Genomic DNA, 14,439 nt, shown 5'->3' on the forward strand with positions numbered 1-14,439 from the left:
ACACTCACGTCTATGAGCGTTAGTTGAGTGTAGGTTGTCATGAGTGTGTAGACGTGGTGTAACAGTGAGTGGATGTGGGTGCGGGTGGTCATGAGTGTGAGTGAGTGGATGTCAGCGTGAGTGGTCATGAGTGTGAGTGAGTGGACTTCAGTGATGAGTGGAAGTGTATGGCGAGTGGATGCGAGAGCGAAGTTTGCCACGTGTTTCACGAGGACGCTATCCGCTTAGCCATTTTAATGTTGCTGACAGCTGAGTGAAGCAAATATTCACTGCCGAGTGTGCTCGGGGCAGCATGAGAGATCATGCCGGTGTCTTTGAATGACCGAAGCAGAGGCCTCCGCTGGCGCCTTTTAAAAGGCTCGAGCTCATATACGAAAAGTTCCGACGTTTGCTGCTATAACTGTAGCGTAAGGTGGGATCTGGAATACTGCAATGGACACTTAGGATTTTTTTCTGTGCCCAGAAGTGTGCATTGTAGAGCTCTGCTCTGGCCGTAAATTTTTTATTGGACCGGACCCACGAGGAGAACCCGACCCACTTGGCCCGGCCCTTGAACTGTACAGGCTCGGCTCAGCCCGGAAATGACATAAAACCAAGCGTGCTTTTCAATAACGCCAGAGGTACCTCTTTCTATCGTGTGCTTGAAAAAGCCTCACGTCGCAAATCACTCAGCATGTGTTTTTTTTTCTTTGTGTTCATAGCATGAAACATGGTGATGCCTTGACTCCAAGGAGATAGCCGAAGTGGTAATAAAAATTTAATGCTTTCATCGATCTAGAAATGATTGTTTCGTGCCAATGGTGACGAAACGTGTCGGCGATTTTTGGCAGTGGATTTGATGTGGCAACCAAACTGACCGCGCCCTTTATGATTGGTTGGACATACAATTCGGACGTAATTCTTGTACACTGTAGAAAGGGGTCTAAAATATAATGTTTCTGGGTGTTGTCACCTTTTCGCTCGAGAAAAGCTACAAAAGAAAAGCAGTACAAGCAAAAAGAATCAAGCTAGAAGCAACAGTTTTCGTTTCGCCTAAAATTATCGTGCAGGCAAGTGCTGCTGTTCAAACCGCCGATACCGAGAAGGCAGCTAAGAAAAAAAACGTACTCAGTGAAAACTGTGACGAGAAAAGAACAGGAGACTGAAGGCAGAGGGCGGGGGTGGGAAGGAGGTTTTCATAAACAGGCCTAAGGGTGTTGGCATGTTTTGACATTGGAGTGTGCTCGTGGAACAGGAAAGAGTTGAGGTTTAAGTCCCCCACCACTTTGGTGCGACCAAAGCTGTGCCGGAGAAGCCACGAGCGTAGTCGGCTATGGCAGTAAATCTCTCATGCCCTCCCTTGTCAGCAAAAAAGAAAAACGTTGAGTGAACGTGAGTGAGTGGACATGAGCGTGAGTGAATGGTTGTGACTCATGTGAGTGTGAGCGAGTGGTTGTGAGTGGTCATGAGTGCTAGTGCGAGTGACTGTGAGGAGCCGCTCCACATGGTGCTGAGGTATGGCTGGAGATTTTTTTCTAGTGAGCGCAAAACAGAAAATTCTCTGTCGCCTCCCCATTTTCCTCTGCAGGGCTCCCGGTATGGCTCCAAGCACAGCTTGTTCTAATGACCTTTCACTATAGAGCTTCACAAATGATCTGCTACTCAAAACCTGTACTGAAGTATAGGTCCCTCCAATATTAAAAGGAACAAGTTTGCACAGAAATAATTTTTTTTAATTTCTCTACTAAAGCTGAAAATTTGTTATTGATCATACGCATAACTATCAGCCGATGAAGAAAACTGTTTAGAAGACGATGACACTTATTTGCAAAGGCTTTTCGATGGGTGATGGTGGTGGTAACAACTTTATTTTGAAGTAAAAAATTATTTATTGATCAATTATTATTGATCAGTTAGTTACTAATAAATTCTCTCTTGCCCTACTATAAGCTTGCCATCCCGGTTAGCTCAGTTGGTAGAACGACTGCTCCAGTGAAGTGGGGTTCCGGGGTTCGAACCCCGGACCAGGACAAATTTTTTTCTTTAACTACGAAGTTTCTGAGAAAGCTGTATAGCTTTCCTTTGTAGCCGTATGGCTGTGCTAAGGTGGATGCCAATGAGTAATTACTCCATTAATTACAAATCTACTGCACCTTGGGAGATTCCCCTAAAACATTAGTCCAAAAAATAAAGAAGGTCCTCAAGGGAGAGCTTCTACTTGTCCAAGAGTCCACGGGCCTGGAATTCACGGAGAGCTCTGTCCACTAGTCATGTTTGGCCAGCTTGTCGAATGACTCGCAGAGCAGCCTCCCATGAAGACATGGATAGGTTGGGCAGAGTGGTTCTGCCAAGGGTTGGGGGCATCACCAGAGGTAGCGCATAAGAGTGGCATTGGTAAGAGCAGTGTGAGTCGCTGCGGACTTCTTTCATCCAGTCCAGGGCCCCCGAGGAGACAGCCGCCGCATGGGCTCGGTCTATAAAGTCGAGCTGGTTCTCCACGACCGTGCTGCTAAAGGCCACCTCCCACTGCTCCAATGTCGCACTTCGGTGTGAAGGCACTGCTAGGTTACGTTGGCCGGCCCACTTGATTTGGAATAATGTAACCCTATTCCTGCAATGTGGACATCTATCCTCATGAACATTGGGATGAGTTTTGCAGAGTATGGTTAGGCATAAAAAAGGGCAAGGGCCGCTTTGAAGCTGGAACAAGCGTGTCGCCCGAGGTTAGGATGAGGCGAAGGTATCATCTCCCACTGCCCTTATGTGCTCCAGTGTTACGCCATATCGGTGTACCGGCTTCGGGAGCCACGCTGTAGCCCCTGCTCGGCAAGTGCGTTTTCGAGCGATGGCGTCAGCCGCGTGGTTCCCAGAGAGCTCCGCGTGTCCTGGTGCCCCCAATATCTGGTGCTAGATTCCACAGCTTGCACCCCCATGTTGATGAATGAGTCGCATGGCCATTTTGCCGAGTCTTCTGTACAGGTAATTCCTACAGGCTTGCTGTGAGTTGGAAATTATGGTCAGACTCACCCCCCATTGCAAATAGCTACCGCTAGAGCCACAGCGACCTCTTCAGCGCGATTTCTCTGTACACAGAATTCAATGTTGTAAGCCGTAGCAACAGCCGCTGATCTTCCACCTTCCAGTGTAGCAAGCAGCATCCCGTAAAGCACGTCCGATCGACCTGCAAATAGTTTTCCAACACTCTTGGCTCACATTTCTCTCCTGCCTTAGCGGTAGTTCCAGGTGCATGTGTAGTGGTGCAAGGCCACCTTAGAGGATTTGCAAAGCAGGGCCTCTGTCTACTCGGTTTTTGAGTTTATTACTAGATGCTTTTAGAATGCCGGAGACGTATTAGCGTAGACGTATGCCGGCTTACTGCATGCCGGCTGTGCACACGTAATATCCCCATCTGACACCAACAATGCCATTGTGCATGCGCAGGACAGGTCTGGCAAACCGGTATACGTTTGCACCAGTATGTCTCCGGTATGCTGAAAACGTTTTTGTACTTTTTTTTGTCTGAAATTGTGCGTGTGCCTCTTTAAACAACACTTTATGTGAATAAGAAATGAGACTGGGTCTCATGCCATCAACTCTGTGATGCATGCCCCATTGTACCACACCATAGCACTTTGTGCACGATGGCTAATGTCACAAAACGCTGATGCATACAAGTAACAATACAAAGAAAGAAATCCTGTTGTGCACAGTATCTGTCACACAGCCTGCTGCACTATCACCGAGAGCCCTACTCACTGCTAAAGATGCATCACATAGAACTGCACAGCAAGCCATTCAGAAGCTCAGTAGTGAATATCGCTTGCAGTCAGAGCAAGATTCAAGCAATTTATTCTTTCATCGTCTTATTGTCTATCGTACCGCCATTTTCATAACGTCTATATGACAAATGCACCTCTTTTCAGACACCTTGTAGTTAAAAACAAATATACACCATTAAGTTATGATGCGACTGAGGATGTTCGCAGCAAGGACAGGTCCGTGATCGTCCAATTAGGCAGAACTCCCGCTGTGTAGTTACGGTGGAACTTCGCCAAAATAAAGCACATCAGGATGCGAGGCCTCTCTGAAGAAGGTTGTCCCCTGTCCAAGTTCTTCAGCACAAGAAAGTTCACGTGAATGTCGCAGTACTTCTGATCTGTAATTTATAATCAACCAGTAAATCAATCAGGCTTTTAATGTGTCCAAAAAAATTCCATATTATCCAAGCGCTGGCAAACACAGGCAAAGATAATAAAAGGGTGCTGTTAGTACTTTACTGCTTCGATAAGCTCGATGCTTAGTATTTACTGTGGAGACAAAAATACCACATGAAGAATGACATCAGATTAAGTACTTTGTCTAGTATCTCTTTTCTGTGCAGTATCTTCGTACCTACCTAATCTACTAAGTGCTGAATTTCATATAATGCTGTTTTCCATAAGGCATTTTTGTCTCTGCTGTAAGTACTAAATCTGTCAAACTCAGTTAACAATAGAATGACAGTATAATTATGAAAAAAGTCAGACATTCATACAACTATGCTGCCAATACATATATCTAGTATCTAGTGACATGAACCGACAAACTCATATCTGAATGCATATAACAACCATGTTTATGAACACAATAATGTCTGGCTATATACAGTAATATTGATTACAAGTATGTTTACTGTTATACAGGCACTGTTTATACAGCCAAAAATGAAAACAGAGGCATGTGCATGTAAACACATGCGGTATTAGTCAATGAATGAAAAAGAGAGACCCGTGTTACCAGATGCTTCGAACTGGATTTTCTCTTTGAGAAAGTTACTGCAGTGAACTTCTGTTAATTTGAACTAGCTTAACTTGAACTTCTGAATCATCAACATCAACATCACGTTAACATCACACGTATTAAAAAAGCTTCTCTTAATTTGGACTCCATATAATTCAAACACATTTTTCGAACACTTCCAAGTTGATATTTCCAAGAGTGAATAATCTGAATCAAGTTTAATTATGGACTGTATTGTGTTTAGCGATTCGGCAATTTATTCACTTTGCAAATTACACCACAAAGAATAAAACAAGTCAGCTCATAAGGGTGTATACTGCCAGCAAAGACTGTGGTCAAGAAAGTTAGCAACGCGCATGTGCATCTTACCTACGATAGTCTGAAGCATCACCCTTTGAGGCATAGCGATAATTTCATCAGGGTCCTCAAGATATTGTGTGTTGCCGTACCCCAGTTCCTGGGAAACATCTTGAATGAACTTGTCCACAGCCTGAAAATACGAGGCACCCAACACATGAGGAATTTTCCCAAGAAGTCTGATTTCAACATGAAAACTTTTGAACAGGTGCACGGATGCCAAATACAAAAGCAAATAACAGATATAAACCATGTAAAAGAGGGAATTGTCGAACATATACAACATATTTCTTTGTTGAAAAGAAGCAAAGGTAAGAGCATGTTTCACACGTGAAACTTGGCTTAATAAGCGTGCTTGTGAAATTAACTTGTTCACTTCAGTTTACACTAAAACGCTTTGTATTACTCGTTTCTTTGTCAAGCTGTTCAAGCTTGTAATTGTTTCAGTGCTGCACCAGTTCATATGGATAACGTTCAAGCTTGTAATTGTTTGTGTTGCACCAGTTCATATGGATAACGTCAAAACAGGCAGAGTAATAATCATCTCTTATCACAGTACATTAAGAGGTGTAAGGTATACTAAGATTTAGCTGCAGGAATTTCATTTAAAAAACAGCCTGTTCCAATCACATCATCAGCAGGCTATGCACACATACAGCACAACCTTGGCATATATAGATTTTTTTTCTCAAATCAGCTGTGCCAAAAAAAACGAGAAAGTACTTGTATGATGAAGGTAACGGAGTACAGGAAGACTCCGCATACTTCACAAGGCACTGTGTTCGACGTGTGGCATTAGAAGGGAACACCAAACACTATTATAATTTTCCGCAATAAAGGATACACATCATGAGTTGTACAAACAGCACAAAACATTTTTTGAACTCACCTCTCTTTTCACAAGCCCAACCAGATCGTCTAGCTTCTGGGTTGCAATTAGCGAAAGGACAGTGGAGATCGCCTGCACGCAGTAAAGAAACCATTAACGCGATGAAACGCGACGGCAGCGAGTAGATGACGGTCACGGGCACACTACTGTGCGTGACACGAACATTGGCGCCGACTTAAAACGAAAGTGCCGAATGCATAAAGGAATTCGCGATGATCATAAAACGTTATTTCCTGCGTTTAGTGCACGTAAAGCGGTTTAGGAGAGCTTTGCTACTTTTATACGTTCGACATATTTAGCGTCTACCGACTACACATATTTGCAACGGAACTCTGAAAGAAGGTAATCGCTGAGCAACATTTCAGCACAAGCGATGGTACACACCTGTTTCGCCCCTTCCAGAAATTGGGACCTGTTAAACTCTGGGTCCCACTGGTTTTTGAGATACATGAAATCGAAAAAAAGGCTCAGCCATCGGAATGGACTTTGCAGAATGAATGATTTGCCCTTAATCCGAGGATGTGCGTCGCGTCTGCTACACGACGTGTGAATATGAGCGGCGGAGAGCAGACGCGGCGAAGCGGCAACAGCCACATTCCTTTGTAGTACAGCACAATGCATAACACGAAGCTGCACTGGGAGCTGTAAACTGCGCTGATACATAGTGACAACTTCGTTCTCGCGCAACAGCAAGAGAATCTACGACTTAAATCATACGCGAACACGCTAGACTCCAGCCACTGCACTACGACCGCAAAATACACATGAACAGCGCCATTTTGTAATGGTGATGACCATGGCACTATGGTCTACACAATGGTTGCGGCTTGCAATTCAAAACGAAGTTCAGTAGGTCTTGTTCAAAACCACTTGAAATAAATCACCTTGAATAAAAAAATATAACTTTTAACCACACAGCAAATATTTTATTCTGTAGTTACTTCCTACACGTTATTTACGCGTATCTTGTAGACAGAAAGAAACCGAAACCATCATCGTTACGTTACGGACTCTGCAATTGGTTGTTGGCATGGAGGATTGTTGGGGAAAGGAAATGGCGCAGTATCTGTCTCGCATTTCGGCGGACACCTAAACCGCGCCGTAAGGGAACGGATAAAGGAGGGACTGAGAAAAGTGGTTCCGACGAATGACAAATGCTAGTGGCAAAGGAGTGCCCGCGCTACTCGCATCGAGCGGCCATTAGTAGGTAGCCCACTTAACCTCAGAAAGTGAGATAATGGCCTAGGCTTTATTGAAGAAAATAAAATGATGATCACCTCTATGGGAGGGGGGCTTCTAGTCCAGTAGCCTGGAACCTTCTAGAAGGCATGAGGGCCGGCATCCCCGTGAACAAGTGCGTTAACGTGCGTTCCCGAGATCTATAGTGCCTCGACAGGGCACCAGTGGAGTCCGTACCCTACCCCACTGGCGGGGAGCTAGGTGAGAATAAGGGCTATGGAATACAGAGACATTATTAAATGTGATGACAAGCCAGTACGGAGGAGAGCATAATCTGTAGAGACGAGTCCAGGCCAGGGTCGACGGAGTGCGCCAGCCTCCAAATGGTTAACCTGAGGAGATGTCTAATTTAGAGGCAAATCCCTGCAGAGTAACTCCTACAACTCGTCAGCATGCATTTTCACCCCACACCCCCAGAATGTAGCCGCCGTCCGGAAGCAGAATCACTACGTATGGGCGTACCCAACAGTTCCGGGCCTTATTCCCTTCCTATATGTATTGCTAGCAACAGCTTTCCTGTTGTGTTGCCTGAAATAGGTGGCGGGAAAAAAAACTGACAGACGGTTAATTAAGCTACAGTTTGCAGAGATGAATGCGCCGTTTCGTTTACCGCGCAAGTAGCGGTCCATCGAAGCACCCAATGGCGTACGTGCCACGTGGTGCAGTTTGCACTCGCAGAAGCGCGAACTTCACAAGCGCTAGTTCATGTCTGTGGGCGCAGAGGGTGCCACAGATTCGTGTGCCGGCGAACGATGCCGCTCTTCCTCCTCGTTTCTCCTTCGTTTTACGCCAACACCACTGAACCGGGAAGCGTGACCAACAGATATATCGCTGTAGAAAAGTACCGTGGCAATTGTTGGCGCGACCTATAGCTCTAAATTAAATGACGAAGTTTCCTGATGTATTTGGCTAACATCATTTGTGGAGTACTACATTTATTGACAGCCTTCAGTGTCCTGCATATGTTTGAAGGAGCCTGTCTGCAGACGCTTACTTGCTTTAGCTACTCTTATGGTGGTTGGCACCTTGTGGCATGCTAACATGACTGCCAGTTAAGCAGGACTCTGTCTCGAAGAGCTTCAGCAATCCACCCAACATTGTATTTGTGAGGCTGCTGATTTCAGAACTGCGCTGCCAAGGAAAAAAAAAAATGAAGATATGGATGCAGAAGAATGCAGTAAGAGTGAACTAAGGGCTGAAATTTTTATTTTGAAAGAAACCTGTCAAATAAGCGGGAAAAGAGAACAGAAAAATGGCAGTGAAAGATGATATGGAATTAACCTAAACACGAGGCATTCATATGCAACATGTGCCAGAGGCAGAAATGGCACATGTACTCTAAACCATTTTATTTCATTGAACCAAACTAACCACTGCTCAGAAGTTAAGCACATCGAACGTCAGTCTGCTGCTTTATACCAGTAACCTGTTTTTTGCTAATCAAAATGGAAGGCACATTAATGCAGTTCCAATCAAGTTCCAACATCATAGTATATAGCTTCAATAATTTTTGTTGTTGCTTGCTGGAGCGGTAGCGATTTCTCAAAAAGTGCCTCGTATTTAGAGAGTTTGTAGTGCGAGGCTAAGTCGCTTGGGGTGCTTACACAACATTTTGACTGTCCAATGTTACAGCCTTCGTAAGAAAGTAGGATCCTATAGACAGTGATTGCATTGCTGACATGAGTTGGTGTGACACGTGCCAATAATGCTTTTGGTGTACGAGCAATACTTTTTGGAGCCAATACAATACCTTCTTGTACTTGCATGCTGTGGAAACCGAAAAGCTTTGAACCTTGCCTGCTGTGTAATTGAAAGACATGTTGATGGAGTGGAAACGCATGGCTCAGTTATTCTTTTTGCAACACATTTATTAGCTCATTTTGTGCACAAAACAATTACTACTGAATATGTTTATATGCGAATGAATGGCCTTTTGCTTAACCCATGATGACAAAGAAAAAAGACGTAGCTATTGCTCCCTGACTGCATATAACATATGCATTGTTGTATCGTTGATGAGGATGGCAATATGCGGAGCACACAAAAAAACTCTTCTTAAAATTGTTAATTGGCTTACTGCTCTCATAGAGAACTGCATTCTAGCAACTTGAAATAGTAGCTTGACCATAAAAATTGTGCTCTAATTTCCTTTGCGTGCTGCCTTCACACATATTAGTAAGAGAGGAACTAGCGTGTCTATACTATATGGTAAGTTGACTTAATCACTCCACTCACTGTCTTTGAGGTGCCTTTAGCAAGGAGACATATATTTAATCTGTCATACATCCTTGCAAAACTCTTATTTACATGCACTTTCTCAATTCTACAGGTCGCTGTGTAAAAACCACTCATGTGGCAGTTACCTTTTTCTCTCTACAACCTGTCAAGTAAAGACTGTGGCCTTTTCAGGACGAGTATACCTTTAACAGAAAGTGACCACAAAAGACCTCACTAAAGAAGAGATACTAGGATCGGTCTGCAGTCCAATGACTACTACATGAGTTCACACACGTTGCTTGGCACTCAGTCCTCAGGCATTCACACTTGAAGCAGAACAAAAATGTAAACGCAAGCAATTCTTCAGCATTTGGGACCTCCGTTCGCTTTCTCCTGATGTCTTGATATCCATTCTTGCACTTTCTTGAGGCTGCTGGCATGACGCACTTCAACCACATTTTCCAGCTAACATTTGGCATAAGTACTTGGAGTATCTATCAAGCACACCTTCAGGAAGGCGCAGTCCAACTTGCGTTGCTGTGCCTTGCCAGGCAGTGGTGGAGGTGGGCACAAGAGTTGGCGGAACGTCCTTTTCAAGGAGTTGTGCCCAGCTCTCTAGCTTCGCTGTTTTGGCATTTGCAAAGCATGCTTTGAGTATGCAAGAATTTTTCTTGGCACATACGATGAGTAGCAGTGTGCTTAGCTAACATGTGCGCATTAATTATTTTGTTTTCTGCCTGCTCAGAGGCACTGTTCAGAGAGAAGCATCATCATCTTGTGCACCCATTGTGGCTAGAGTAGTCCTCGCTAGTCCCTGTAGCCAGTCTGCCCCTAGGTAGTCTTTGGGCACTGCTCAGTCTGCAGTCTGTCAGACAGGCTAGCAAGAAAGCTTTGTTCTCTCTTAGTTCAACTGCACGGTATTTGCCCACTTTGTGGAACCATTTTTGCTGCCGTACGCAGCTATGCCCCGGTAAACATGGTGCATCATTCTGGCACTGCCTTTACAAGTCAGGAAATTTAAGATGGCAAGCCTGCCCAACTTATTCTTGTGACCTGCCTCAGCGTATCATTGCTATAAATTGTACAGCTTGCTGCTAGCATCTTTCATCAAACAGCAGGCACGCTTCTGAGAGAGCAATTCCTCAAGTGCCAGTAGCTGTGTATGCCACGTACAGACGAGGCAGTGCCTGACAAATGCACTATATCGCCCATAACAGCATAGTCAGTTCATGGAATACAAACAGCAGTCCTCTTATCTCGACATGAAATGTAGGAAAAACGTCGAGGCACACCTGATTGACCCGCAGGTGTACCACGGTAAAGGCGATTTCGCGGCCTTGAGAGACACTAGGATGAATTGTGGTCGAGGGGCCCATGGCTTGGTAAGCGAGGCCACACAGTAGATGCCAACACTTCGCAAAGGTGAACAAGGCGCCTTGCATCTGCATCAAACCGCGGACCCTCACAAGTGCATCGAACCATGCATTAGAATCCAGCACGCCCGATTGACCCGCAGGCGTGCTGGGCTTGAAAGAGCACCTCACGACTGCAGCACTGTCAGTTCACTGGGCAGTTCGTTGTGTCCTTCGTGGTTCTAGCACTGCACTAGGGCATTCACTTGGGTGCTCCGGTGTACTCCGGGTTGCTGTAGTCCACAAACACGCGCACCACCTCTCCAGAGTAACGGCGCTGGTGCGGCATGAAGTAAAAGTCGGGATTCATCTCCTGTGGCTGCCGCCTCTGAGCCGTAGCGTATGGGTTGGTGGCAGGTGCCGGTGCCCTGGCCGGTCCACGGTCGTAGGTGACACTGGCAGCACGAGGCGCGCCCGCTGGCGGGCCCAAGTCTTCGTCCGGCCGCAGGGCAAAGTTCTCATAGCTGTAGTTGCTGCTGGCTGTGGTGGAGTAGTCCTTCCAGTGGGAGCTCGTCAGCAGCTTCTCCTGCACAGTCAGCCCGGGCCAAAGGCTTTCATTCAAAGCACCGCCATTCTTGACAGCCCCCTTTGTAAAACTTCACTTTGTATGTCTAAAAAGTGGTTAGACAGGCATCAGGCAATGAGGAAAGTTCTTCTAAAAGGAACCATAAGCCTAGCTCCTGATTGTCTAATTTCTTTAGTACAGTCAATCAAATAGTCTAGCACCTTTGTCATTCTTCCTTCATATGCCCGGTGCAGAAACCCATATTTTTAGGTTGATAAACATGGAACAGGATTATTTTAATTACTGAATTTGCATTCAGTGCCATAACCGTTAAATCTGTGGCATCAGTCTGAAGGCCTCTACGGGACTAGCTGAGTGTGGCAGCACTAATAGGGGCTTTTTTGTAATCATTTTAATGTTTTTATAATTTGCACTCAGAAATGGCACTTTAACATGTAAAAATTCATTAACCTATGAACAATTCACTCAGTGCAGCCAATTAAGTTGCTCATCACATTACTTGTACAGTGTGGGAAAGCTTTAAGAACAAGAGGCAAAACAGCACAACGAACAAGGATGACAGCAAGAAAGAAACACAACACATACACAGACTCAGCACATGTGTTGTCTTTCTTTTTTCCTTGCTCGTTGTGCACCTTGCCTCTCATTAACGCCAATTTGTGTTAACTCTGTAATGCCTAGGCATTAAAAACATCAAATAAAAGTTATCAACTTCCACGATTTCATCACGAATGGTGCCATCATCAAAGAGATCCAAAAAGTTGAGAGACTCTCAAAGAAAAACATGACTATGCAACAGTTATATTTAGCTCACTTTGATGAATTCTGAACCTCTAAGAATGAGAAAACTGCACACAAACTCACCAGTGCATGCAATAAATCTTAAGTGAACACTGGTGCATTTAGTAAATTTTAAGTAAACTTCTCTGTAGCCTCTCAATGCAGCATTACAGCCATAGGAATTCTGGGCTGTTTTGCTGCTGAGGTTAGCTTCAAATTGAATTTATCTTAGAGTAGGCCTCCTACATCTTTTGCAGGCAACATATCAACTTTGCTTTGATAATTACACTATAAAGGGCCACTTCTGCAATCATGTTCAATACAAGTAGTTCTGAGAGCAGGAATGGAAGTTAAGTTTCTGCACTTTGTGCAAGTGATATGCTGGGCGCTACATGGTTGTAACTACAACCCACTAGAACTAGTTTGTGAATAGGAGTACATTTCCTGTGCATGCTACTGCTGCCTGTCACACTGGTTACCTTAAGCCTTGACAACCTTTCCCCCCTAATGCGTCACCAGGACATTTCATAGTCCTTACCCTGTTTGGAGGAGGTGGCTGCGAACGGAGCTTCCTCCGGCAAGCCATGGAGGCCGCTTGCACAAGCAGCAGAAAAACAAGTGCAGCAACGGCACCCACAATGGCATACAGCTTGATCTGTTCACTGGACGACTCCTCACCCGATCCATCAGAACCTGATCAAAAGAAAAGGGCGTGGTCTCATCAGCGTAATGGGCATTTACATTTTGTTTGTGTACTTTATACTCCCGAATAGACGTATAAGCTAGAAACACAAGTTGAACCTAACTTAATGCACAGCATTCCTGTCGGTTCTGATTTCCAAGTGCATAACGCTTGCAGGTTGGCTGGTTCCCATTTCTTTAAAACAATTCAGCAATACACGTCCTTGCCGGGTAAGTCGCAGAACTCGGCAAGAGCTGAGCTGAGCCTACTAACCAACCGCCAATCATTTTTATATCACCATGGAACAACTGGCTGCGTAAACAGTGCCACCTCACAGCTAAGCATTGTCTATAGCGTCCTTGCATGTTAACTGGATGCTGCAAAATCTCAGTTTAAGGGTATGAAGAATGTGGCCGCATCATTTGTGGTTAAGCACACTTGCAGCACCATCTTGCGCTAAGCAGATGCATGCCACAGCAACCAGCAACAACATTCAGCAAAGCGACAACTGTTGCTGCTTTGACAGCAAATAACCTCCATCACTTACTGACAGCTTGTTACTGCATACTTTTATATTCAGTGTGCAAAGAAGTAACGGATGAAGTGGCATATTTACCTACACCATATAACTAAAAAAGGACATTGCGTCAAGTTGTTAATCAGGTGAACAGTGCAAGCACGAGGTCAAGAATATTCAGAGCCATCTTGAGCTAAGCAGACAAAATTGGATGGGGCGACATGTGCTTCGATGTTAAAATGTTCTAGAAACAGCACTCACTGTAAAAGATTTTCACTTATGTGGAAGAATGGAGGAAGCAGAGACGCACCCTTGTTAAACTCCATTTGTTAACAATCCTCTTGGAGTTTAACTCAAAAATGACATTTTGCACATCCTGTTAGAGGCTGTACATTACGCCACAACTTTAGGCATGCACTAAAGATAACCTTAGGCATGCACTAAAGACAACCTTAGGCGTGCACTAAAGACAACCTTAGGCATGCAATAAAGACAACTTTAGGCATGCACTAAAGACAACTTTAGGCATGCACTAAAGACAACTTTAGGCATGCAATAAAGACAACTTTAGGCATGCACTAAGGACTACTTTAGGCATGCACTAAAGACAACTTTAGGCATGCATTAAAGACAACCTTAGGCATGCACTAAGGCATGCACTAAAGAAAGGCCACTGCCTGCAAGCTGTTGATGTAGGAAGACTATAGTGCCAACTACTTGCCTGGCAAGGAAGACTGACGCACTCGAGACTCTGGCACATCACCCGAATGCACCTGGAGCGAGGCCGGGTTCACACGCAGACCTCCTATGAGCTGTCCTGGTAGTAGCGCAGTTCGCAGGCTCTCCTCGACAGCATGAACATCACGGTTTGTTGGCAGCAGCAGCTGCATTTCTGCCACCACACCGTCAGGCTCCCTGTACGAAAATTATGCACCATGGGCCCCTTTCTCATGCCCTCCTTTACCCATTAAGTATTTTCTCATCAAATGGTGTCAAGTGGCTTTGCTTCATGGTTTCTCAGATTTTTCTAGCTACATCTTTGTTCAGTCCTGCAAATTTTTC

The 14,439-nt window shown here is 44.8% G+C and overlaps 3 protein-coding genes across 3 annotated transcripts in view; 1 reads left to right on the plus strand and 2 right to left on the minus strand.

The window, feature by feature from the left end:
• The window catches only part of LOC144110587 (uncharacterized), a 159,214-nt gene that overhangs the window by 22,027 nt on the left and 122,748 nt on the right, over positions 1 to 14,439 (plus strand). The gene's annotated exons all lie outside the window — the stretch shown is intronic.
• LOC144111220 (uncharacterized) lies at positions 3,812 to 6,803 on the minus strand. The gene is made up of 4 exons (XM_077644435.1): positions 6,389 to 6,803; positions 6,005 to 6,076; positions 5,128 to 5,248; positions 3,812 to 4,135 (listed from the first exon to the last, which is right to left on the minus strand). Exons 1-4 carry the CDS (start codon positions 6,665 to 6,667, stop codon positions 3,939 to 3,941), a joined length of 669 nt encoding a protein of 222 aa, XP_077500561.1. The 5' UTR covers positions 6,668 to 6,803; the 3' UTR covers positions 3,812 to 3,938.
• LOC144110586 (uncharacterized) overlaps positions 9,102 to 14,439 on the minus strand; it is a 50,739-nt gene continuing 45,401 nt past the window's right edge. Inside the window, exons 18-20 of the mRNA XM_077643603.1 lie at positions 14,099 to 14,292; positions 12,717 to 12,871; positions 9,102 to 11,398 (exon numbers count right to left, since the gene is read on the minus strand). Of these exons, the coding sequence (XP_077499729.1) occupies positions 11,075 to 11,398; positions 12,717 to 12,871; positions 14,099 to 14,292 (673 nt within the window). The 3' untranslated portion in view covers positions 9,102 to 11,074. The remainder of the gene's footprint in view (positions 11,399 to 12,716; positions 12,872 to 14,098; positions 14,293 to 14,439) is intronic.

This window comes from Amblyomma americanum, chromosome 11 (genome assembly GCF_052857255.1).
Source record: "Amblyomma americanum isolate KBUSLIRL-KWMA chromosome 11, ASM5285725v1, whole genome shotgun sequence".
Lineage (NCBI taxonomy): Eukaryota > Metazoa > Arthropoda > Arachnida > Ixodida > Ixodidae > Amblyomma > Amblyomma americanum.

What these genes read in the sequence shown, in the direction of transcription:
- LOC144111220 (XM_077644435.1), bottom strand. Translation starts at nt 6,667, where the DNA reads ATGTATCAGCGCAGTTTACAGCTCCCAGTGCAGCTTCGTGTTATGCAT. An exon ending in TTCTGGAAGGGGCGAAACAG is followed by an intron (nt 6,077 to 6,388) that starts GTGTGTACCATC and finishes TACTGCGTGCAG; the next exon opens with GCGATCTCCACTGTCCTTTC. An exon ending in GATGCTTCAGACTATCGTAG is followed by an intron (nt 4,136 to 5,127) that starts GTAAGATGCACA and finishes TATAAATTACAG; the next exon opens with ATCAGAAGTACTGCGACATT.